This window comes from Macaca mulatta, chromosome 8 (genome assembly GCF_049350105.2).
Source record: "Macaca mulatta isolate MMU2019108-1 chromosome 8, T2T-MMU8v2.0, whole genome shotgun sequence".
Classification (NCBI taxonomy): Eukaryota; Metazoa; Chordata; class Mammalia; order Primates; family Cercopithecidae; genus Macaca; species Macaca mulatta.
Window position 1 is genome coordinate 1,825,128 of NC_133413.1, and position 25,827 is coordinate 1,850,954.

General features: G+C 46.7%; 1 protein-coding gene across 1 annotated transcript in view; it reads left to right on the forward strand.

Moving 5' to 3' along the window:
* Nucleotides 1-25,827, forward strand: part of LOC144330671 (uncharacterized) — a 299,581-nt gene that overhangs the window by 273,558 nt on the left and 196 nt on the right. The window contains exon 2 of the mRNA XM_077942925.1: nt 25,169-25,201. Coding sequence (XP_077799051.1) covers nt 25,169-25,201 — 33 coding nt within the window. The remainder of the gene's footprint in view (nt 1-25,168; nt 25,202-25,827) is intronic.

A 25,827-nucleotide genomic window follows, 5' to 3' on the forward strand; every position in this document is an offset into this window, starting at 1 on the left:
ATGGGGAACGGTCACTCACTAGGATGGGGTTTCCTTTTGGACTGATGAAAACGTCTTGAAACTAGACAGAGGTGGTTGAACATGTGAACGTATTAAATGCCACTACATGGATCACTTCAAAATGGTTAATTTTATGTTTTTTAATTATATCTCGACTTTAAAAATTAAAATCATATGCAAGTATGATGAACACTTTTAAGCCAATAAATTTGGTAACTCGATGAAATGAACAAATTTCTACTAGGCACATACTACCAAAAATAAGAAATATTAGGGAGCTCTTGGTACAAGGACAGAACATTTCAGTTAGACTGAAGGAATAAGTTCAAGACATCTATTGTACCTTGTGGTGATTGCTGTTTATAATATATTGTATAAATAAAAATTGCTAAGGAGTAAATTTTAAGTTCATGCCACAAAAAAGATTTAGTAGCTTGATTTAGCCATTCCATAATGCATACATATATCAAAACATCATGCTGTATGCCATAAATATATATATATAATTTTTCCTTTTCATTTTTAATATTTTAAAAAGATATTTACAAGGTGGTGATTTAATTTCTCATAGGTATATATGGATATATGTGGTATATATGGAAGAGGAATTGCTGAGTCATATATCTAATAAGGGGGTAATATCCAAGATTTATAAAGAACTTATATAATTAAATAAAAAATAGCTCAGTTTAAAACATGGGCATTCTATTATAAAGATGCATGCATATGTATGTTGTAGCACTGTTCACAATAGCAAAGACATGGAATCAACCCAAACGTCCATCAATGATACACTAGATAAAGAAAATGTGCTACACCATGGAATACTATGCAGCCACGAAAAGGAATGAGACCATGTCCTTTGCGGGCACGTAGATGAAGCTGGAAGCCATTATCCTCAGCAAACTAACACAGGAACAGACAATCAAACACCGTGTGTTCTCACTTATAAACGGGAGCTGAAAAATGAGAACATATGGACACAGGGAAGAGAACAACATACACTGGAGCCTGTCGGGGGCAAGAGGGAGGGAGAGCATCAATAAAAATAGCTAATGCATGTGGGGCTTAATACCTAGGTGATAGGTTGATGGGTGCAGCAAACCACCATGGCACATGTTTCCCTATGTAACAAACCTGCATGTCCTGTACATGTATCCTGGAACTTAAAAAATAAACTATAGGCAAAGGACCTGAATAGATACTTCTCAAAAGATGATATAAAAATGGCCAACATGGTTTTGATTTGCACTTCCCTGAGGATTAGTGATGTTGAGCACTTTTCACACAACTATTGAAAGTGCTCAACATCACTAATCCTCAGGAAAATGCAAATCAAAACCACTGAGATATCACCTCATGCCCACTGAATAGGGTAGCTATGAAAAAAGAGAGAAGATAACAAATGTTAGAGTGCAGAGAAAAGGGAACCCCCAGACACTTCGGCAGGAATGTCGGTTTGTGCAACAATTATGGAAAACAGTATGGAGGTTCCTAAGGAAAGTAAAAATAGAACTACCATATGACCCTGCAACCCCTCTAATGCTTGTACCCAAAGGGAACAAAATCACAACCTCAGAAAGGTATCTGCACTCCCTGTTCACCTGGTCACTGCAGCATATTTCACAATAGCCAAGATATAGAAATGACCGGAGTGTCCCTCAACAAATGAATGGGTAAGGAAACTGTGATATATATATATATATATATCATATATATGAGATATGATATATATGATGGATATATATCTATATAGATATATAGATATGATATATCATGTATATGATATATATATCATCTGTTCTTTTGTTAACAGTGTTTTATATGTTTGTTTTATACACACACACACACACAATGGGATATTGTTTAGCCTTATAAAAATAAGATCCTTATGTAATGCCTTTCTTTTTGTCCTTTTTGATCATTGTTGGTTTAAAGTCTGTTGCTTGGTTGTTTTTTTTTTCTGAAATAAGAATAGCAACTCTTCTACCTGTTTGTTTTCCATTTGATTGATAGATCTTTCTCCATACATTTACTTTGAGCCTATGGCTGTCTTCATATGTGAGATGAATCTCTTGAAGACAGCCTAGAGTTGAGTCTTGCTTATTTTCTTTCTTTCTTTTTTCTCTGTTTTGTATTTTTATTTTATTTTATTTTACTTTAAGTTCTAGGGTACATGTGCACAACGTGCAGGTTTGTTACATATGTATACATGTGCCCTGTTGGTGTGCTGCACTCATTAACTTGTCATTTACATTAGGTATATCTCCTAATGCTATCCCTCTCCCTTCCCCCAACCCCACGACAGGCCCCGGTGTGTGATGTTCCCCTTCTTGTGTCCAAGTGTTCTCATTGCTCAATTCCCACCTATGAGTGAGAACATGCGGTGTTTGTTTTTTTGTCCTTGCGATATTTTGCTGAGATTGATGGTTTCCAGCTGCATCCATGTCCCTACAAAGGACATGAACTCATCCTTTTATATGGCTGCATAGTATTCCATGGTGTATATGTGCCACATTTTCTTAATCCAGTCTATCATTGATGGACATTCGGGTTGGTTCCAAGTCTTTGCTATTGTGAATAGTGCCGCAATAAACATACGTGTGCATGTGTCTTTATAGCAGCATGATTTATAATCCTTTGGGTATATATACCCAGCAATGGGATGGCTGGGTCAAATGGTATTTCTAATTCTAGATCCTTGAGGAATCGCCACACTGTTTTCCACAATGGTTGAACTAGTTTACAGTCCCACCAACAGTGTAAAAGTGTTCCTATTTCTCCACATCCTCTCCAGCACCTGTTGTTTCCTGACTTTTTAATGATCACCATTCTAACTGGTGTGAGATGGTATCTCATTGTGGTTTTGATTTGCATTTCTCTGATGGCCAGTGATGATGAGCATTTTTTCATGTGTCTCTTAGCTGCGTAAATATCTTCTTTTGAGAAGTGTCTGTTCATATCCTTCACCCACTTTTTGATGGGGTTGTTTTTTTTTTTTGTAAATTTGTTTGAGTTCTTTGTAGATTCTGGATATTAGCCCTTTGTCAGATGAGTAGATTGCAAAAATTTTCTCCCATTCTGTAGGTTTCCTGTTCACTCTGATGGTAGTTTCTTTTGCTGTGCAGAAGCTCTTTAGTTTAATTAGATCTCATTTGTCAATTTTGGCTTTTGTTGCCATTGCTTTTGGTGTTTTAGTCATGAAGTCCTTGCCCATGCCTATGTCCTGAATGGTATTGCCTAGGTTTTCTTCTAGGGTTTTTATAGTTTTAGGTCTAACACTTAAGTCTTTAAGATGGAGTACTGCTCTGTCGCCCAGACTGGAGTGCAGGGGCACGATCTTGGCTCACTGCAACCTCCACCTCCCAGGTTCAAGCAATTTTCAAGCATTGCCATTTGTGACAATGCAGGTGGACCTGGAGGTTGTTATGCTAAATGAAATAAGCCAGATGCAGGAAGAAAAATATTGCATGATTTCACTTACATGTGGAATTTAGAAATTTAAAAAGTCAAATATAAAGAGATAAAACTAGTTATCAGGGATGGGGTAGAGAGAGGAAAAGGAGAAATGTAGGTGAGAGGGTACAAAGGAGCAGATATGTAAGATGAAGTCTAGACATCTATCATAAAACAGGAGAATTATAGCTAATAAAATTGAACTGTATTTGGGATTATTGCTAAATTAATACATCTTAGCTGCTTTTGCTATACACACACAAAATGGGTAACTATGTGAGATGATGAATATGTTATTTTGCTTCACTGTAGTAACTGTTTTACTATCTATATGCATCTTATGACATGTTGTATACCTTAAGTATACACAATCAAATTTATTTAAAAAATAAAACTTTACAAAAAGGAAATCTGAAAAGATCTATAACATGGAAAGAGATTGAATTAATAATCAAGCTAACTGTGCCAAAGGAAATCCAGGTTCAGATGGTCTCACTGGTGAATTCTGCCAAACATTAAAAGATAAATTAATAACAATCTTCCATATGCTCTTTCAAAATCAGAAGTTGGAGGGAGTCCCCACCTCATTCTGTGAAGCTAGTATTTCTTTGATACTAAAACCATACAATGACATCATAAGAAACCACAAACCAGTGTCTCTTATGAATGTAGATATAAAAGTCCTCCATAAAATAACCAGCAAACTGAATCCAGCAACATAGAACATACCCAACCAGATTTTTTCCAGGAATGCAAGTTTGTTTTGACATCTGCAAATCAATTAATGTAATGCAACATATTAATAGAATAAAAAGGGGAAAATGACATGATCAACTCAATAGGTGTAGAAAAAGTAGTTGACAAAAATTCAACACCTCTTCAAATAACACTCAAAAAACTGGAAATAGAAGAGAAATCCTCCACCTTAAACGAACACATATGAACAACCTACAGTTAACATTATACGTAATGGTTAAGGACTGAAAATTTTGCCTCAGTGACCTGGAGCAAGACAAAGATCCTGGCTGTCACTACTTCTATTCAACATTGTACTGGTTCTAGGCAGGAAAAGCAGGTGAGAAAAAAGAAAAGGCATTCCTATTGGAAAGGAAGAAGTAAAATGGTGTCTATTTGCAAGTAATATAAAGTTGTCTAGAAAATATTTAGAAATTTCCTAACAAATTATTAGAAATAATAACTGAATTCAGCAAGATTGTAGGATACAAAATCAGCATACAAAACTCAATTGCATGCACGTATACCGTCAACAAACAATACAAAAATGAACACAATGTAATAAAACAATTACAAAACTTATACTCTGAAAACTATAAAATATTGAGAAAATTAAAGAAGGTTTTAGTATCAGGGTGATGCTGGTTTCATAGAAAGAGTTAGGAGTTCTTCTGCCTGGATTTTCTTTTTTTTTTTTTGCAATAGTTTTAGAATAGGAATCGGCTCCTCTTTGTACATCTGGTGGAATTCAAGTATGAATCCATCGTTCTGAGGCTTTTTTTTTTAAGTTGGATTTTTATTACTGATTCAGTTTTGCTACTTGATAATAATGGTCTGTTCAGGGTTTATATTTCTTGCTGATTCAATCTGGCAAGATTATGTATTTCCAGGGATTTATCTGCTTCCTCTAGGTTTTCTAGTTTGTGTGTGTAGAGGTATTCATAATAGTCTCTGAGGATCTTTTGTTTTTCTGTGGGATTAGTTGTAATGTGACCTTTGTCATTTCTAATTGTGCTTATTGATAAACACAGATGCAAAAATTCTTAACAAAATACTAACAAATCAAAGCCAACAGCACATCAAAAAGTTAATTCCCCACAATCAAGTAGGCTTAATTCCCGGGATGCAAGGTTGGTTCAGTGCACACAAATCAATACATGTGGTCCACCACGTAAACAGAATTAAAAGCAAAAATCATACAATTATCTCAATACATCTGGGAAACCTTTAGATAAAATCCAACACCCTTTCATGATAAAAACCCTCCAGAAACTAGGCATCAAAGGAACATACTTCAAAATAATAAGTGCCATCTATGACAAACCCACAGCCAACATTAATACTGAATAGGCAAAAGCTGGAAGCATTCCCCTTGAGAACTGGAACAAGACAAAGATGCCCACTCTCACCACTCCTATTCAACATAGTGCTGGCCAGAATAATCGGGCAAGAAAAAGTAGTAAAAGACATCCAAATAAGAAAACAATGAGTCAAACTGGTTATCTTCACAGATGATATGATTCTATACCTACAAAACCCCAAAGACTCTGCCAAAGGGCTCCTGGAACTGATAAAAACAATTTCAGTAAAGTTTCAGGATACAAAATCAATGTACAAAAATCAGTAGCATTTCTAGACATTAGTGAAGTTCAAACTTAGAGCCGAATCAAGAATGCTATCCTATTCATAATAGCCACAAAAAGAATAAAATACTTAATAGTACATCTAACTCAAAGAAGTGAAAGATCTCTACAAGGAGAACTATAAAACACTGCTACAATAAATCATAGATGACACAAGCAAACATAAAAACATTCCATGATGATGGAATGGAGGAATCAATATTGTTAAAATGGCTGTACTGCCCAAAGCAATCTACAGATTCAATGCTATTCCTATCAAACTACGAATGTCATTTTTCATAGAACTAAAAAAAACAAAAAACAAACAAAAAAATTATTCATGTTGAACCAAAAAGCTTGAATAGCCAAAGCAATCCTAAGCATAAAGAACAAAGCCAGAGGCATCACATTACCTGACTTCAAACTATACTGTAAAGCTACAGTAACCAAGTAGCATGGCACTGGTACAAAAACAGACACATAGACCAACAGAACAGAATATACAACCCAGAAATGAACGCTTACAGCTAAAGTCATCTAATCTTTGACGAAGTCGACAAAAATAAGCAATGAGGAAAGGGCTTCCTATTCAGTAAATGGTGTTGAGATAGCCAGCTAGTCTTATGCAAAGAATGAAACTGGATTCCTGCCTTTCCACATATGCAAAAAATAACACAAGATGAATTAAAAATGTAAATGTAAGACCTCAAACTATAAGAATCCTAAGAAAAAAATAGGAAACACCATTCTGGACATCAGCCTTGGGAAAGGATTAATGACTTAAGTCCTTGAAAGCAACTGCAACAAAAACAGAAATTGACAAGTGGGACTTAATTAAGTTAAAGAGCTTCTGCATAGCAAGAGAAACTATCAACAGAGTAAACAGCCTACAGAATGGGAGAAAATATTTGCAAGCTATGGTCTAATACACAGAATCTATAAGAAACTTAACAGTTGAACAGGCAAAAAACAAATAGCCCCATTAAAACCGGACAAAAGACACGAACAGACATTTCTTAAAAGACATACATGTAGTCAAAAAACACATGAAAAAATGCTCAACATCTCTAGTTGTTACAGAAATGTAAATCAAACCACAATGAGATACCATCTCACACCAGTCAGAGTGGCTATTATTAAAAAGGCAAAAAACAACAGATACTGGTGAGGCTGCAGAGAAAAGGAAATGCTTATATCCTGTTTGTGGGAATGGAAATTTGTTCGGCCACAGTGGAAAGCAGTTTGGAGGTTTCTCAAAGAACTCAGAATGACCATTTGACCCAGCAATCCCATTACCGGCTGTATATCCAAAAGAAAACAAAATTGTGCTACTGAAAAGACACATGCACTCACATATTCATTGTAGCACTACTCACGATAGCAAAGACAGGAAATCAGCCTAGGTGTGCAACACAGGTGGACTGGATAAAGAAAATGTCTTTGTACACCATGGGATACTACATAGCCATAAAAAGAATGAAATCATGTTCTTTGCAGCAATGTGGATGCAGAAGGTCATTCTACTAAGAGAACTAACACAGGAACAGAAAATCAAATACCGAACGTTCTCATTTGGAAGTATGGATATAATGATGGCAACAGTAGACCCTGGGGGCCGCTAGAGGAGGAAGGAAAGGCGGGAGGAAGTGTTGGAAAACTGTTGGATACTATACTCAGTAGCTGGGTGACAAGTTCAGTCATACCCCAAATCTCAGCATCCTGCAATAGACCCAGGTAACAAACCTGCACATGTACCCCTGAATCTAAAATAAAAGTTGAAAAAATTAAATTTAAATCTTTCAAAATAAAATTATAAATGACAGAAGCCCCCCCCCCCCCAAAAAAAAAATGCTATGGGAATCTGAAAGTACCACACAAGTAGTGAACCAATATTTTGAATTCCTTTTTAACTTTAAAGAAGGGCCTGGGATGGTTATTTGAGGAGCTCTCATCCAGCACTGTCCCCTTCATGACTGGGTGGTGCTGAGCCATTAGGGCAGCTGGAGAACAAAGTGTCACGTTGCACACCTGCTGGGGTCATCAGTCGGCAATAGCTGGCCCCCAACACAAAAGGACCCAGTGCTGAGGAGTGGGTTTTCCTGGCTTGGCTTTGCTGTTTGGACCCTGAATGGGAGTGTCTTCCTCTGGCCCCACAGGCTGTGAAGAGCCTGCTCTTTGGGGCCAACATGAGCGATCCTCGTCCTGGTCATTCCAGGTCTCCACCCCATCCCTTTCTCCAGCACCCTCATGGTAGTGGCCACCAGGGTCAGGTGCAGGCTGTGGGGAGGGGAGGGTGCCTCCTGTCTCTCGAACTTCACGTCAGCTCCTTTCCTCTTGCATCACCGTGCTGGGCTGAGGCTCAGTGTGGTGATGGGGGCTATGGCTGTACGGGGACAACTTATCCTTTACGTTGGCTGATGTTTGTATTTGTTGAGCGTGGAATCCACAAGATGCTTTCATGTACACATTTCACTTATCCTTGCAAAATCTCTGTAGACACTCTCCCTCTCAACACAAGACAAGGTGCATGTTCAGTAACTTGTCTGAGACCACTCACTCATTCGCACATTCATTTAATCCACTAACTTTTTTGAATAACTTTGTTGAAGTGCAGTGAACATATCACATGGTTTACCTTTTTGGATAGCTTTGTTGAAGTGTAGTAAACGTATCACGTGGTTTACCTTTTTGGATAGCTTTGTTGAAGTGTAGTAAATGTATCACATGATTGACCTTTTTGAAGTGTGCAAGTCAGTGGTTTTTAGTGCGTTTGCACAATTGCGCAGCCATCACCATAATCTAATTTTAGAATACTTTATCTTCATTAGTAACCGCTCCCATTCTAGGCCCACCCCCTGCCCAGCCCTAGGAAGTCCCCAGTCTACTTCCTGTCTCTATGAACTTGCTATGCTGAACATTTCATAGGAATAGAACCATATGGCATCGGTGGACTTTTGTGCCTGGCTTCCTCCACTTAGCACCACGTGTTCAAGGTTCATCTGTGGGGTAGCAGTGCCAGTGCCTCATAGACACCCCCTCCATGCTTCTAACAAGCAAATAATACTGTGTTGTTTGTATATACCCCATTGTATTTATCTGTTTGTCAGTCGTTGGACATTTGAGTTGTTTCTGCCTCTTGGCTGTGATGAATGAGGCTGCTGTGAACATTTGTGTGGGCGTCCTGGATGCATTCCCCTACCTTTCACTGACTATTTGCCATGTGATGTATTTACAGAGATGAGTCAGGCCTGGCCTGTGCTCTAAGAAGCCCTTAATTCAATAGCAGAAGACTCAGCTGTAACCCCCTGAGAGCAGGGGTGTGTCTGTCTTAGTAATTATTGCAAATGTCATGCCTACCATGGGCCTGAATCATTGGCTAATGGGGCTAGTTGCAGAGTGCAGGGAAGGGTGGGATATAGACTGCAGCTGGAGCCCTGTGATGTGAGAGGCCTGGAAGGATTTCAGAGGTCACTCAAAGGGACCTGATGCTAGCAAGGGGTGAAGATGGAACTCAGGCTCGGAGGTGTCTAGCTCTGGGTCCAATGGGCAAGACTTGCTAAGCTTTGCTTGTGTTTTTAGTTATTGATACATGATCTCGGTGCCTAAGAGTGTGTTGAGCACATGTCAGTTGACTTTCTGGGCAATACAAGGGGATATAAATATTTAGAACATCAGGGTCCCACAGGAAGCTGTACTCCATACTTGGAAATGTAAAATGTACCTAAATATAGAAGTATTGGAAAGAGATATTTTAATCCGTAGGCTAAACCACTGTCCTCTACACATGATAGTGTCACACAAATGTGTATGGAGGATAATAATTATAATGGTATTAATGACACAAAAGGACTCAAGGTGTGCTAGGACGGGGTTTGACCAGGTGGTCAGTAGGCCTGCACTGGGTGGGCTCCATGTTGACTGGGCTGTTGGTGACTGGTAACAGCACTATTGAAAGGCCCAAATGAGCATCTAACTTTTTTAAAGAGATAAATTGTCAAAGAGAAGTTCTTCACCATTGTAGCCTATTACTATAAAAAGGAATTGAGTTTAAAAGGCTTTTCTTGTCCTGCCTCCAAAGGGGAAAGTCCTCTGCGGCTGTTGTCATAGGTGGTGCACGTGTCTGCTGGGACTTCTGTAACCAGTGACACAACCACTAAAATAATCCCATCTCCAGAACAGATTGAGAACAAGGCTTAAAATTATGTCCCACAAGCTTGACTTTGGACTGACAGTGATTCTGTTGCACGTCACACCCTTTCTGGGAACTCATAGCTGCCTCTGCGTTGTGCAACTGGGGCCTTTCATGTGCCCTCGAGTGAGTGAGTTCACAGCGTCACATCAGGAGTGACACCTGCACTGATCAACACTTAACTGTCACAGCGCCATGTCTAGGAGTTCCCTCTCCCATGGCCCGGGTCTAGGAGTTCCCTCTCCCACGGCCCGTGTCTAGGAGTTCCCTCTCCCACGGCCCGTGTCTGGTTCCCTCTCCCACGGCCCGTGTCTGGTTCCCTCTCCCATGGCCCGTGTCTGGTTCCCTCTCCCATGGCCCGTGTCTGGTTCCCTCTCCCACGGCCCGTGTCTGGTTCCCTCTCCCATGGCGCGTGTCTAGGAGTTCCCTCTCCCATGGCCCGTGTCTAGGAGTTCCCTCTCCCATGGCCCGTGTCTGGTTCCCTCTCCCACGGCCCGTGTCTAGGAGTTCCCTCTCCCATGGCCTGTGTCTAGGAGTTCCCTCTCCCACGGCCCGTGTCTGGTTCCCTCTCCCACGGCCCGTGTCTGGTTCCCTCTCCCACGGCCCGTGTCTGGTTCCCTCTCCCACGGCGCCTGTCTGGTTCCCTCTCCCACGGCGCCTGTCTGGTTCCCTCTCCCACGGCCCGTGTCTGGTTCCCTCTCCCACGGCCCGTGTCTGGTTCCTTCTCCCATGGCCGGTGTCTGGTTCCCTCTCCCATGGCCCGTGTCTGGTTCCCTCTCCCACGGTGCGTGTCTAGTTCCCTCTCCCATGGCCCGTGTCTGGTTCCCTCTCCCATGGCCGGTGTCTGGTTCCTTCTCCCATTGCGCCTGTCTGGTTCCCTCTCCCACGGCACGTGTCTGGTTCCCTCTCCCATGGCCGGTGTCTGGTTCCCTCTCCCACGGCCCGTGTCTGGTTCCCTCTCCCACGGCCCGTGTCTGGTTCCCTCTCCCACGGCACGTGTCTGGTTCCCTCTCCCACGGCCCGTGTCTGGTTCCCTCTCCCACGGCCCGTGTCTGGTTCCCTCTCCCACGGCCCGTGTCTGGTTCCCTCTCCCATGGCCCGTGTCTGGTTCCCTCTCCCATGGCCCGTGTCTGGTTCCCTCTCCCATGGCCCGTGTCTGGTTCCCTCTCCCATGGCCCGTGTCTGGTTCCCTCTCCCACGGTGCGTGTCTAGTTCCCTCTCCCATGGCCCCTGTCTGGTTCCCTCTCCCATGGCCCGTGTCTAGGAGTTCCCTCTCACACGGTGCGTGTCTAATTCCCTCTCACGAGGTGCCGTGTCTGGTTTCCTCTCACGAGGCGCCGTGTCTGGTTCCCTCTCACATGGCGCCGTGTGTAGTTCTCTCACACAGTGCTGTGTCTGGAGCTCTCACCCTGAGGCAGTATTTATTTCTTCCTTGACGTCGTTGCCGTCACTCTCGAGGCCTGTAGGGGCAGTAGCCCTACAGAGGAAGTGGAACATGTTTCCTGTGGGGCCGTTTGATCCAGTTCTCTCCCGGGGGAGCCAGTCAGCTTCTAGAGACTTCTCACTCCACACTGGGCTTAAGCATTTGTGAAATACTCCATTATAATTTGTGGAAATGACTTGAATTAACTGTATAATTTTAATTTTTCAGGGCGAGTGTATGGTTTAGATTTTAACCAGCAAAACATATGTAAGTGGTGAAAAAAAAAACTAATAAATTCTGGAAACCTTCAGGTTGGTCTTGTTTAATTTTAAAGTTCAGAGGCACTGACACTTTTAAATCTGATGAGTTAATTTTCACAACTTGGTATTGTAGAGAAAAATGTAGTTGTCACACTGTTAAAATGACTTTTCTAATAAATGTTCTTGAAGTTTTAATATGACAAGGTACATGAATGATGAGCACTCCCTCTACTTAAACATTCCTTTATGGCACGAGGCGGTCTCTGAGGGAACTCTGGGAATGGCATGCAGGTAGACGTGCTTTGATGATTGGCATATATTCCAGTATAATTTGGTGTAATGGGATTTAATTTGTTTGTAGCTAAACCTACCTAAAGGGACCACGGCAGGAACAGAAATCCCATAGCTTATATAAACAACAGAACATTAATTAACACGAAGACACCAATTAGTTTATCCAGTTAATTGGCAGAGCTCCGGGAACTGAGGGCCTGAGAGAGGCCTGGTGTGTTTGTGGAAGGTCGTGGGGAGAGGGGTTGGTTGTCAGAGACATGAGAGGATGCAGGTGACGGGGCGAGGGTGGGGTTCTGGAGAATTTGGGGGAGCTATGCCATTACCTGCTCATGGCTAGAAAGGCCATGAATGGGCAGGGCCCCGCGTCATCAGCCAGGGGTCAGCAGCAAAGGGCTTGGCCTGTCTGTTCTTTCCTGGCCACGGACCTTGTTCCCTTGTTTCTGATGAAATGTCCCATCTCTGGAATGCTGCGCCCACCCAGCCTGCTTCCTCTTGAATCCTGCTCAGGTACATTTCCCCCAATGCAGAACACGGCCCACCCTTGCATGAGCCCTCTGCTTTGTGGCACTTGTTGCCATTGACCTTGTGTGTTTGTTCTTGGGATTCCCTGATTCACATGCCCTCTCCTCCTTAATGGTAAGGGGCCCACAGTGAGTGGGTGGGTGGATGGATGGACAGATGGACAGATGGGTGGACAGACGGTCAGATGGATGGATGGATGGATGGATGGATGGATGGATGGATGGATGGATGGATGGATGGACGGACAAACAGGTGGATGGATGGATGGATGAATGGACAGACCAATGGATGGATGGATGGATGGATGGTCAGATGGACAGGTGGATGGATAGATTGATGGATGCTGGACAGTGGATGGACTGATGGATGGATGGAGGGACAGAACCTTCTCTGATGCCTCAAATATCATCCCAAGCATCGTCTTCTCTAGGGAGCCATTCCTGAATCTTTTCCCCAGGCAAACTTGCGAGCTCTCTCCTTTGTTTTCACGTCCCCATGTTGCCTTACTTTGTTGCCTGACTGCTTGAACAGTTGTCCTTTGTGGGAGGTCACCGTGAGCACTGCATGGGCAGGGCAGGGTGTGCTCATGCAGCTCACGTTAAGTGGACACACGAGGAGAGTGAGGACCTGCCTGGCCTTCAGAGCTCCTGCAGGCACCTGCCCTGGGGTTTGCTTGGCTCCTCAAGGGAAGGGGCTGGTGCCGTGCAGAGCTGAGGCGGGAGCTGGTGCAGCTCTGCTCTGCGAGGTAGCTGCCAGGCACACGTGCACACACCTACAAACCCAGACACTTGTGAGCGACGTCATTCCTCTTGCGTAGCTGCCTGGACTGCACCCTCTACCATCTGAGGCCAGGTGTTCTGAACTTGGCCCCGCGGAGAGATGTTCTGAACTTGGCCATTGCATTATTTATGTTCTGTTGTCATTTCATGTTATTCTAGTTTCCTCTTATTTTTTCTTCTTGCTCATGATAAATTACAAAATCCTTGAGGTTCTGGTTTCCTCACATTATTTTGTTTGGACCCCTCTTCCCTAAAGAGGATTCAGAAAACCAGCTCTGGCGTGTGGTTCCCACGTCCCATACTCAGTGGGGCTGGAGCCTGCCGATGCCCACACCACTGCCTCGGTCACGCCCCGATCCTCCTCAAGTCCTGAGTAACAGAGCATCTCATCCCTGCTGTCTCCTCTCTCAGGTGGGCCACCTACCCTGCCACCAGAGAAACCTTCCTGAGTCCACGTTTACTTATCTAACTCCCTTTCTTTAGGCCCCCGAGTAACCTCACTCTCCACATGATTAAGTCCAGTGCCTCAGCATCTGTTCTCTTGTTAAAGAAACTGAGCAAGTCCCTCCTGTGTGACCGGGTCTACCTTCCAGCTCCCAGCCTCCGCACTCCACCGTAGGGACGGTGTCAGATGCTCCCAGGTGCGGGCTCCTGTGCGTGCCAGAGGCTCTTCGATGCCTCTGAGTGCGATGCAGTTAGAGTTCATGTGTAGGTGCACGTACCTGTCTCCTTTCTGGACAACTTCGTTTTGCACCCTAGTGCCCGGCATAGGCTCTGTCACACTGTGGAGGTGCTTAGTAAATAGACCATTTTTTCTCGAAAGCGCACGCTATTGACTGAGCCCATGCGTTGAAGGCTGTGTGAATACAGAGGTATGAGCTCCTGAGGAGGAAGGCAAAATATAATGAGATTAAAGTTTTGTAAAGGAGGTGCTGTAGAAACAGAGGAAGGGACGATTAGTTCACGATGGAGGGGTTGAGGCTGCCTCTCCAAAGGGCCGATATTTACAACAAATCTAAAGAATGAGTAGGATTTCTACAAATGGCACTGGGGCAACTGGGCACCCACGGGCAGACACGCCAAATTCAGCCCCACCCGCTCCCTACACAACACTAACTCAAAATGGGTCAAAGGCCTAAAGGCAAGAGATAAAATTATAAAACAACATGGACTTGCATCTTTGTGACCTTAGATTAAGCAGCGGTTTCTCAGAGATGACACCCAAAGTACAAAGCACAAGCTACAAAAGAAAAAATATAAACCAATTGAGCTTTAACAAAATAAAGTTTTTGTTGTGTTTCAGAGGTTACCATCAATAAAATAAGAAAACTCACGTCATGAGGTAAAATGTTTGCAAAGTGTATGTGTAAAAAGGCTTATATTTGGAAGAACTCCTACAACACATCAAAAGACAACGAAGCCGAGAAAGGGATGGGCGGAGGGCGTGAACAGGCAGTTCCCCCACAGAAGGTGTGAGAAGACACTGGACATCCTTGGCCAGCCGGGAAATGCAAATCAAAATACAGCGAGACACCATTGCCCACCCGTTAGGATGGCCGTAACAGCAGAGACGGACAATCACAAGTGCCGGCAAGATCCTGGAGCAATTGGAACCTTCGTCCATGACTGTTGGGAATAGAAAATCGTGCAGCCACTTTGGAAAACCACCTGGTATTTCCTCATAAGTTTAAACATAGAGTCACCGTGTGACCGGAAATCCCATTTCTTGGTACATACCCAAGAGAAATGAAACATATGTCCACTAAAAACACTCGTACCTGATTGCTTACAGAGGCATTATTCATGGTACTCCAAGAGAAACAGCCCAGGTCAAGTATCCGGACACGGAGGGGTGGACAAACACACTGTGGTCCATCGTGCAATGGAATCTTCTCTAGCAATAAAGGAATGAAGCACTGGTGCGTGCTACGGCACAGACGAACCTCAGAAACGTTTTCTAAGTGAAAGAAGCCGGTCATGAAAACCACGGATAGGATTCCATTTAGACGCAGTGTTCAGAACAGGCAAATCTATACAGAAAGTAGATTACTGGTAGCCTGGGGCTGGGGGCACGGAAATGAGGGCTGGCTGCCGAAGGGCCTGGGTTTATTTTTGGAGTGACGAGTGTTCTGCGATTGATTGTGAGGATGGCTGCACAGCTCTGCGAGTATGCTATTGAGCTGTGCACTTCCAGTGCGAGAATCAGATGGCGTGTGGATGATATCTGAATAAAGCTGTTAGGAATAAATCACTTTTAAAAAAGCAATGAAGAGTAGTTTTCCAGGGAAAAAAAAAGGGCAGAGGCAGACATACTTTGTGCACAGTGGCACACATGGAGACCCCGAGGCGCACGGGACCCTGGTGTGGTTGAGCTCTGAGCGTGGGTGGTCCCAGTGTGACCGCCGTGGGGAGGACAGAGGCGCCTCCTGTGCCTGACAAGCAGGGAAGGCCTCAGCGTTCAAGAAATGCATCTGTTGAGGAAGAACTCTTTCCACTTCCACACCCAAATTTCATGTTGATAATTGTTCCTGCTCTTTATGTACTATCAGTGTCTACCTTTTAGTTCAAATGAAGCCATTTGCTTTCTAAATATCTTAAATGTGTCATGAATAGGACTCCCGTAGGTATCTTCTGAATGCTTTGTAATTACTCCATAGCACTTGGTCAATTTAATATTCAAGATGTGGGCAATTGGCCCAGACAAAAGCAATAAATTAAGGCGAGAACGTAGCCATAAAATAGTAGACTTGTAGAAACTTGCAGTCGGTCTGGACATATATAAACGAATTTCCCACTATTCACAGTTCTATGCAGGAAAGTGAGTTTAAAGCCATAGTGCCTTTGGAGGCCCTACCTGCTTACCCATCTCCTGCTGGGCATCTTTCCCTCCACCAGGGCCTCCTGCCATCTGCGGCTGCTGAGAGCACAGGGGCCTTCTCCTCAGTGTGTCTCCTCAGCCTCCTGTCCCTGAGGGGAGCAGCACAGAGCCCTTTGATTTGGGAATTCATCGTGCTCTTCTGCATCAGGTTGAAAAATTAAATACTGTGTTTTTATTGAGATGCACAATGCTTAAGATACTATTAGGAAATCCTAAACCCACCACCCAAGTTTAGTGAAGACTGTTGCATCTGCTTTCACACAATGGAGATGGAATTGGAGGGATTTGTACTTGAAGGACTCCTGGAGGTTGAGCATGAACCACTGGGGATGTGTGTGGCATTGCCATACAAGGCACGTGCCCTGACGCCGGTGCAGATGCTTGTGTGAGTCTCATGGCCCACGTCGGTGGCCGGCCAGACCTTTGAGATCAGTGTGGGAGTGATGGCCCACGTCGGTGGCCGGGAAGACCTTTGAGATCGGCGTGGGAGTGATGGCCCACGTCGGTGGCCGGGAAGACCTTTGAGATCTGTGTGGGAGTGATGGCCCACGTCGGTGGCCGGGAAGACCTTTGAGATCAGTGTGGGAGTGATGGCCCACGTCAGTGGCCGGGAAGACCTTTGAGATCTGTGTGGGAGTGATGGCCCATGTCGGTGGCCGGCCAGACCTTTGAGATCAGTGTGGGAGTGATGGCCCACGTCGGTGGCCGGTGGCCAGGAAGACCTTTGAGATCTGTGGGGGAGGCAGTGCCAGCCTGGGTAACAGCCGAGCTCGGGAGGGCTGGGCATAGCAGAGAGGGAGTGGCGGATGCCCCGAAGGCCGAAGTGGACGGTGAGGTTGACTGTGCGGAGAAAGGTGAATGGAGGAGGCTTCTGGGTCCGGACGGTGGGAGGAGATGTCTGCAGTGGGTGATGGAGGTGGGACCTGCACGCAGTCACCGGGTATTTGGCTCTGTGCCTCTGAACCTTGAGGACACCTTTGGCATAAATGAGTGGAGGCGAAAACCTTGACGTCGGATGAATTTCCCAGAGAGGCCGTGAAGGCTGAGCTCAGCCACAGTGCGAGAGCAGGACCCCGGGGACATCCGTGTTTAGGAGAGAGGCCCTTTTTGCTGCTGTGGCATTGAAGAGACTCAGCTGGGACAGAGGCTGAGAACACCGGAAACGGAGCTGAACACGAGCGTCCTGCGCGCCGCCCCAGGAGGGTGGCGGATTAATGAGAAAGCACCGCCCTATCCTCCCTGCTTCGTTGCTGGAGAGAAGAGAATGGCAAGAACTCCACAGGCTCAGAACTCAGCGCTGGGAGTGCATTTCAGGAGCAGAATGGCAGACTCGGAAATGGGCCACTGGGCCTGCCTGTGCATCCTCCGGGAAGTCTCAGCCTGCGTGAGCGAGTGTCTCGGGCCCCTCGTTTGCCCATGAGTGGAGTTCGCCGGCCGTGTGCCGCCCATCTAGTTCCTGACGTCGTCTCTTCAGGCGTTTCGTAACTACTGAGGCCTAAACACGACTTTCGTCTATTCCTCTGCTCTTACGTATTTCTCATGTGCACATAAAAAGCTGGGAAGAGATTGCACTAAACAATCTTCTGCTTGATGAAATATTTTGGAAATTGTTAAAAACAAAACTAGAATAATTCCTTATATGAACGAATGGCTGACCAGAGGCAAATCACTTCCTTTCTTTGGGCATCCTTTTCCTGAACCGAATGAAAGACGTAAACAAGCTGATGATTCACACACAGCGGTCGTGGAGTTGGTAAGACTGGAGTCATGAGCAGCATTGAGTTTCATAGATTAAACGGATATCAAAATAAACTATTGGTTATCCAAGGGTGGGCCATTTACTTTTTAGCTAGTTGTTAACCCTGGGTGCACATCCGTTAGGCAGTGAGCACATGTTTGGGTTGAATAATACCGAGACCTTGTTTTTCCTTAGAGGTTTTAAAAAAGTTATTTAACTTTGTTTTCTTTTTTTTTGAGACAGTCTTGCTCTGTCACCCAGGCTGGAGTGCAGTGGTGCAATCTCGGCTCACTGCAACCTCTGCCTCCCGGGTTCAAGTGATTCTTCTGCCTCACGTCCCAAGTAGCTGGGACTACAGGTGCACGCTGCCACACCCAGCTAATTTTTGTCTTTTTAGTAGAGATGGGGTTTCACTGTATTGGCCAGGCTGGTCTCGAACTTGTGACCTTCAGATCTGCCTGCCTCGGCCTCCCAAAGTGCTGGGATTACAGGCGTGAGCCACCAGCCCGGCCGTCTTTCTTAGGCTAAGCTTACTCTGAAGATAAATCTGCTCCCTCGGAAACATCCCAAAGTCAGATATGGCATTTCAGGACGTGACAATGGCTAGCGGGGAGGCTGAGCCGTGAGCTCGGTTTGTCTCCAGAGCAGCTCGAGCGCTGGGTCTGCACACTGTGCACTTCCTCCTGCCACAGCTGCAGGCGTCAGGGACTCCAGAATGAAAGCTCTGGGAGCCGGAGACATCCTGTGTTGATTGCAGGCGGCCCCCAGCACATGGAGCAACACTAGGACCGTGGTAGATGTTCGGTCATGTTCGTTGAAGGAAGAAGGGAGTGAATGAATGCCTCCTGTGAGGATAGCTGAGCACCCGTGCGTCCGTCTGGCCATGAGAGCTTGGTTGTGCTCACATGAGGGTCCTGAGCAGGTAGTTATCTCGGACCAGAAGCAATAGCTTCAGGCAAAGAGAAGACGTGTTCCCTCCCTGTCTGTGCATCTAACTTTCACGGTCGTGCTCTACGGTTCGTTGCTTTATTAAAGCCAGTCACTCCTGGGTTTGCCTTCACGTTTTTCAACTTCATTAAAAAAAAAATTGAATGAGAATTGAATTTGAATGCATATGTAATTGAAGGAACTATCCTACACACGATTTATTAATTAACATTGGAGCATACTTATGTCAACCTGCTTCCTGATTACAGTCAGGCGTCAGTAACGACGGGACGACGCTCTGAGAAACGTGCCAGCAGGCGGCTTTGTTGTGTTGCCTTCATTTGTACAAATTTAAGGGATACAAGCACAGTTGTGTGACGTGGGTGCGTTGCGCAGTCGTGAAATCTGGGTGAATATTTAGGGGTTGGCTTTGTGCTACAGGTATTTTTTCTTTATACATCAACTATTTGCAGTTTAAACATTGGTTTTCAAATTAGAAATTAACCCAAGTTCACAAGAATGTTACTCTGTATTCTTGTCTCCCTTCCCTAACCCATGCAACCAGCAATATTGTTACCACAATTTCTCCCTAAGAAATAACTTCTAAAAATCTACTGTCATTCTGGGCTTTTACTTAGCATTTATAAATATACATGACTATTGTTATTAGAATATTATCAATGACTATCTCCTAGCGTAGTACCTGACACAAAGTAGGTTTTCTGTGAATATTAAGTCAGTATTAAAGAATACACATCCAAAAATAAAAATGAGATAATGTGTTACCTTTTGCTCTTTCTGTTTTTTCATGTTTGGTACTTTTCCATTTGAGCAGAGAAGATTCCATAGCATCCACAAATTATCTTTATTTATTTATTTATTTATTTTTGAGACAAGGTCTCTCTTTGTCCCCCAGGCTGGAGTGCACTGGTGTATTTTGGCTCACTGCAGCCTCAGATTCCCAGGCCTAAGTGATCCCACTTGGACCTCCCAGAGTGCTGGGATTACAGGCACAAGCCACGGGGCCTGGCTGAATTGTCATTTAAGCATCACTCAGTTGATGATGAGTGGGGTTTTTGGCCTCTGTGTCAGGTCATGTTGGAACACAGTCATGTGATCGTGGAGACACGTCCTCATGTCATACAGCTGTGTGGCCAGGTTGTCATGCAGTCACGTTGTCATCTTGTCCTAGGGTTGTGGTGTCCCATCGTCACGTCACATTATCACACGTTGCACGGCTGTGTCCTGTAGGCATGTTGCATATTCTTACATCATGTTGTCTTAGGGTCATGTGTCCTATAGCCACGTCACAGTATTGTGTGGTCACACGGTTGTGTTGTCATGTGGGCCTGTTGTGTTTTCTCACAGTCATGTTGTCCTGGGTGTCACAGTCATGTCACACTTGTCACACTGTGGTGTTGTCATGTGGTGTGTTGTGTTGTCCTGGGTCACAGAGTCACAGTCATGTCATGTCACACTGTGGTGTTGTCATGTGGTGTGTATGTTGTCTCACAGTCACGCCCTGGGTCATGGTGTCACAGTCATGTCATGTCACACTGTGGTGTTGTCACGTGGTGTGGTGTGTTGTCCTGGGTCACAGAGTGACAGTCATGTCATGTCACACTGTGGTGTTGTCATGTGGTGTGTATGTTGTCTCACGGTCACGCCCTGGGTCATGGTGTCACAGTCATGTCATGTCACACTGTGGTGTTGTCACGTGGTGTGTTGTGTTGTCCTGGGTCACAGAGTCACAGTCATGTCATGTCACACTGTGGTGTTGTCACGTGGTGTGCGTGTTGTCTCACAGTCACGCCCTGGGTCATGGTGTCACACAGTTGTGTTCTGTCAAGTGCTTGCATGCGTGAGTGGCTATTCACATAATCTTGACTAAGCGTCATCGTTTCGTGCCCTCTGCTGTGTGAGAAGTGCTAGCAAGGCCGCCGGGTACCATGGCTGGGCAGTGGCCGTGGCGGCCTGGCAGACCTGCTATTGTCTAGAGCTCCTGTTGACGCGTGGCTGGACGCGGTGCCTCCAGGTGGCTGCTGACATGGAGCCTTTCTTGATGAGCACAGCAGAGGATCCTGCCATGTGCTCGGAGACTTGGAAGAGGAAAGACGTTGGCGGTTTTCTCCCGTCTCTTAGTCACTGTCACAGCTGGAGGGAGGCAGAGGAGGACAGAGGACGGGGGAGGCAGCAAATTAATGCAATTGTCACAGCAGCCTGGTGCTGGGCCTCACATCTAGGCACCCCCACAGGCCTCCCCGCACCAGGCCTCCCAGCGCCAGCCCTCATCCCGCTGTCCCTCCGCAGCCTGTGCTGCACGGCCCACGGCAAACGCCGCCCACGCCCGGGCCTGTCCCCGCATGGCTTCCTATAGAAGGAGCACAGACGCTCTTTGCATTCATGGGTGAGTTAGAACCAGCCTCAGGAAAGCAGGACCCGTCCCCAGCAATGCTGAGCTCGGCCTTGCCCTGAGGTGCTCTGGCCAAGGGCCCGGGCTGTGTCCACCACGCACGGCTGCAGCAGCTGAGCGGTTCCTGTGCGTGCCGTTTCTTCCCGGGGCTCCAGGAGAGCTGCCGGGGCTCCTTTATCTCCCGGCTCCTTCGGCTGCTGCTGCGCGCCCCTCCCCGGGCTGGTGCGAGGAGGGAAGGCGGTTACTGCAGAGGCCGACTCCATGCAGAAGCCAGAGAGAGTGTGCTCGGCTTCCCAGACCTCAAAGCTGCCTCTCCAAAAATATGTACAGACATTTAAAGTGGCCTCCGTAGATAACTTGCTCTATGAATTTGCACAGGAGATGCTGCAGTTTCCTCTTTTCTAGGAGATTAACACAAGACGCCTTGTGTCAGAAAACACTGGGCTGGGCTTTTGCTGTTCACGTCTGGAGCTTGGGGAAGGAGCCGGTTCTCACTGGGCCGCACGTGGTGCAGGTACGGGTTCACCTACACAAAACCATCAGGCAGGTTTCTCCATCTGTGTCAATTAGCACAGATCAGTGCAGGCTTCTCCTAATTTAAATGAGACTCAGCACTAATGATGATGGATCCACAGTGTATCGAGGTTAATTCTCTACATTGTGAATATTTTTTTAACGGGTGTTCCTTGGGGAAGAATTCGTTGAAAGGGTCCATGCTGCTGTTAGTAACTTGCTGTGTGTTCAGCTTGCTGGGTGATTTTAAACATATGTGACCTGTGACGAAGATGAACTCTGGGGAAAGCCTTGAATCTGTGGTCAGTTTCGACGCACATTTTGGTTCGCGTTGGACAAGAGGTGCGGAACCACCGTTGTGATCCACATCCGAGTGAGCTGCCCATGAGGCTTCCAGTCCCTCCTGGGGGCACGGGGTGGGGACAGCCATGGCCGGGGGGCCGATTTGAACCTGGTGTGCCTGCAGGCTCCGCGCTGAGGGCTGGTCACAGATCCCAGCCTTGCGGGTCTCAGTCGGCCTCTCCCTTCCCTGAAATCAGTGCCTCCTACAGGCACCATGGTGAAGCCAGCGTCTGCCCTGCTCTGGGGGAAGCCGGGGCACATCCGGGAGTCCGCTCTGTCCCCATCGTGTGGCCTCGGATGGGTCCATCGAGGCCTCGTGGTCTCCTCCACATGGGAGGCCGGAGTGGATCCCACAGTTCCTGACACCTGTGTTCACTCCGTGTTCCTGAGTGTCCTGCCGAGGTCTCGGTGGTCACATTTAGGAACATCTTGATGAGATAAGATGAAGTGGGCTCCGATGTCGTGGGCCTCCTCGGAGCCTCTAGCTTGGGAGTGGCTCTCATGAACGTACCGTGGGGGGCGATAATTGGCAGCATTGACTTTTTGTTTGGGGAAAATAAAGCGATCTATGGCTTCAGATGGCTTCTCGCATCTTGACTCTAAAATAGACTTTCAGGGCCTCGTGCTCTTATTTAAAGCAGTTTTTTGTCCGTATGACTCAGTGGCGTCCTTCCCGGGAGCCTCCTGCCTTAGCTCTTCTCAGGACGAGATGAAAAATCCCTTTTGGGTTTCGAGGGCCGAGTGAGTGCGCAGAGTTTTGACTTTTGGATTTTAGCTTCCCTGGCCCATGCGGTTCACTGCATTCCCGCAAAGCCTGCTCCTGACTTTTCCTCCATGGGCCTCACTCTCCGGCCCTCTGGTCCTACTTCTCCTGTCCGGGTGCTGTGTGTGTCATCTCCTGCCCGGGCACTGTGTGTGTGTGGCCCGTGCCTCCTGCAGTCAGATGCCAGCATGGAGAGTCTCGCCTTGGAGACCGAGGGGAAACTGACTGTGGGCCCTCTGTTCCCCAGCGAGAGGCCTCTGCTTCCCACTTTCTGCAGAATTTGTGAAGGGGTGGTGCCCGCATTTCCAGGTTAACTAAACCTGAGGGTCTGCTTCAGTGACGGCAACGATGGGATGGCCTGAGCCTGAGCTGGCTGCCCCATGTCCCCTCGGTGACAGGAGCCCTGCCTCCCTCCACAGGCTTTGCGGATGGTGATGGCTGGGACGGAGGTGGCCCCGTGCGTGGACCATGGCCTGTCCCATTCCTCTCATGCAGAGCAGTGTGGCCCTGGGCCCAGGGCTCCTGCATCCGAGGGCTGCTCCTTCAGGTCCTGCCCTGCGGCCCCCACGTCTTCTCTCCCCTCCCCTCCACCGGTGCCCGTGAAGGCAGGTGCAGTCAGAAGGGTCCACCCCGAGGCGTGTGGCTCTGTCTCCCCGAAGTCGGGAGAGCTCAGTAGAGCTCAGTCACAGTTTTAAAGGACGATTCCTGTTCTTTCCTTTCCACCAGAACCCTCTCCCACTCGCCCACAGAGCCCGACTGGCCCCAAACACGCGGGCCCCGCGTGGGCTCTGTCCCCGCCCCGCCCAGCCACCAAGGTCACCTTCCAGAGGAACCATGAAAGCCTGTGAGGCTCTGCCTCAAAATCCCTTGTTGCCTCCTAATTTTTGTTTTGAACAACACCTCAACTCCCTTTTCAATGTTCCACTCCCGCCTGAACGCCCTCTGCTCACCTCCCTGCCTGCCCCCCACCCCGCCCCATCCCTCCGGGCAGATGCTGCTGCTGTCCCCTGCCTGTCCCCTGCCTGTCCCCTGCCTGTCCCCTGCCTGTCCACCTTGTCCATGCCCTTCCTGGGACGTCTGTGCTCCCTCCCCAGATTCCTATTTAAAATCCTGCTTGTCCTTCAAGGCTCAGGCCAGATGGCATCACGTGGCGCCTCCTCTATGGGCCCTGGGCTGTCACATGGGATGGCAGAGTGTGTGCCTCTGTGGCTGGTGCAGAGGAGCCAGTGTCTTTCTGAGGGCCTGTGCAGGCCAGCGCTGTCCCTGCAGCCTTAATATCTGACACACCTGCTCATTCCCCTCCCATACTTGTGGGCTCAGGGTCCTCGACACTAGTTCAGGGCTGGGGGTTAGGTCACCTGCCTGCATGTTCTCAGGAAAGTGGATGGAAGCTGGCTTTGAACCCGGGCCCACCCAGCCCCCAAGGCTGAATTCTTTCCCACGAAGATCTTGCACTTGTGTTTCTGTGCACTTGCTACAGCTTCCTTGTGTGAGGATCAGCTGTAGATGCTCCCAAAGCGTCTGTGTCTGTTCTGCAGACAGAGCCAAGTTCATAGTCACTCAGGGACCTACGTACGGGGGACTCAGTCCGTACCCATGGATTTCAGTGTTTTCCTGAAAGATAATACACATTTGCTCATAACTTGTGCCTGAAAGGAGATGTAACGGAGCTGTAGCCAAAGTCAAGGTTTCAATATTGCAACTGGGATAAAATATACCATTCTTGTTTCATCTAAGTAATTTGTGTTCAGCCATATACAGTTAAAAAACTATATATGCTGTGTGCATATGACAGAGAGGTTGTTATTACCAAACACCACATGTTCTCACACATAAGTGGGAGTTGAACAGTGAGAACACATGGACACAGGGGAACATCACACACCAGGGCCTGTTGGGGGGTGGGGAGGGGTGGCGAGTGGGGAGGGAGAGCATTAGAACAAATAACGTATTGCATGCGGAGCTTAAAACCTAGATGATGGATTGATGGGTGCAGCAAACCACCATGGCACATGTATACCTGTGTAACAAACCTGCATGTTCTGCACATGTCTCCCAGAACTTAAAAAAAATGTTTTTTTTTAATTCTCAAAAGTAAAAATGTAATCTGTAAAACATTTGCCAAGGGAAGCTTTTGAAATAAAAGTTGCTGGCGTGCAAGGTCAGAGCTGGCTTTGTTTACGGAGGGTCCACCGGCTCTGGTGGTTGAGTGGCATCATCTCAAAGTTGTACTTTTGTTGTTGCTGCTGTTGAATCTTTAACTGCATGGTTGAGACCCTGTGGGTGTAACCGCTTCTCTCTGTCTCTGTTTCAGAGTCGCAGTGCACGCTCTGCGGGGAGCCGGAAGGTGAGTATCTGACATGCTGCCTGGGGTGGGCGGGGGCCGCGCGGCTCACAGGTGTGTGGCTGGTGACAATCTGCCATGAAACGTGTTGAGAACCTTGAACACTGAGGACCCTTTCTGTGTGCTGTTTGATATGAACGTGAATCAAATAATGGAAGCAAAGTGCAGGGTGAGCGTTAGGACTGAGCCGCTCATCTCTGAAGAAGAACTGGCTTTACCATCAAATTGCAATATTGTCTTTATTTTTTTTTTGTTCTGGATCGATAAATTTCCGTCAGTCTCTGCAAGGTAACAGAGGCGGATACAGGCTTATTGGCTTTAAGTGCATGAACCCAAGATGCCAATGAGCCTTGGCTGAGTCGGATCTGGGAAGCCGTTCCCGATTGTCGGTGGCTCAGCCTGAGAGCGTGTGGGGCCTTTGCTGGCCATGAGTGACGTTCACCAGTGTTGCTTATTTCACTTTCCGCGCAAGTCTCATGTGTTTTAAACACGCGGCAAAGCGGGGCCCTTGAGTCTGTCATTTGTTGACTATTTGGAATGGAATTAGTGAAAGCCAGCATTGATGTAATATTTTTCGATGGTCTAATTGGAAAGAATAAGGAAAATGTGGTAAACGCCTGACCCCTATT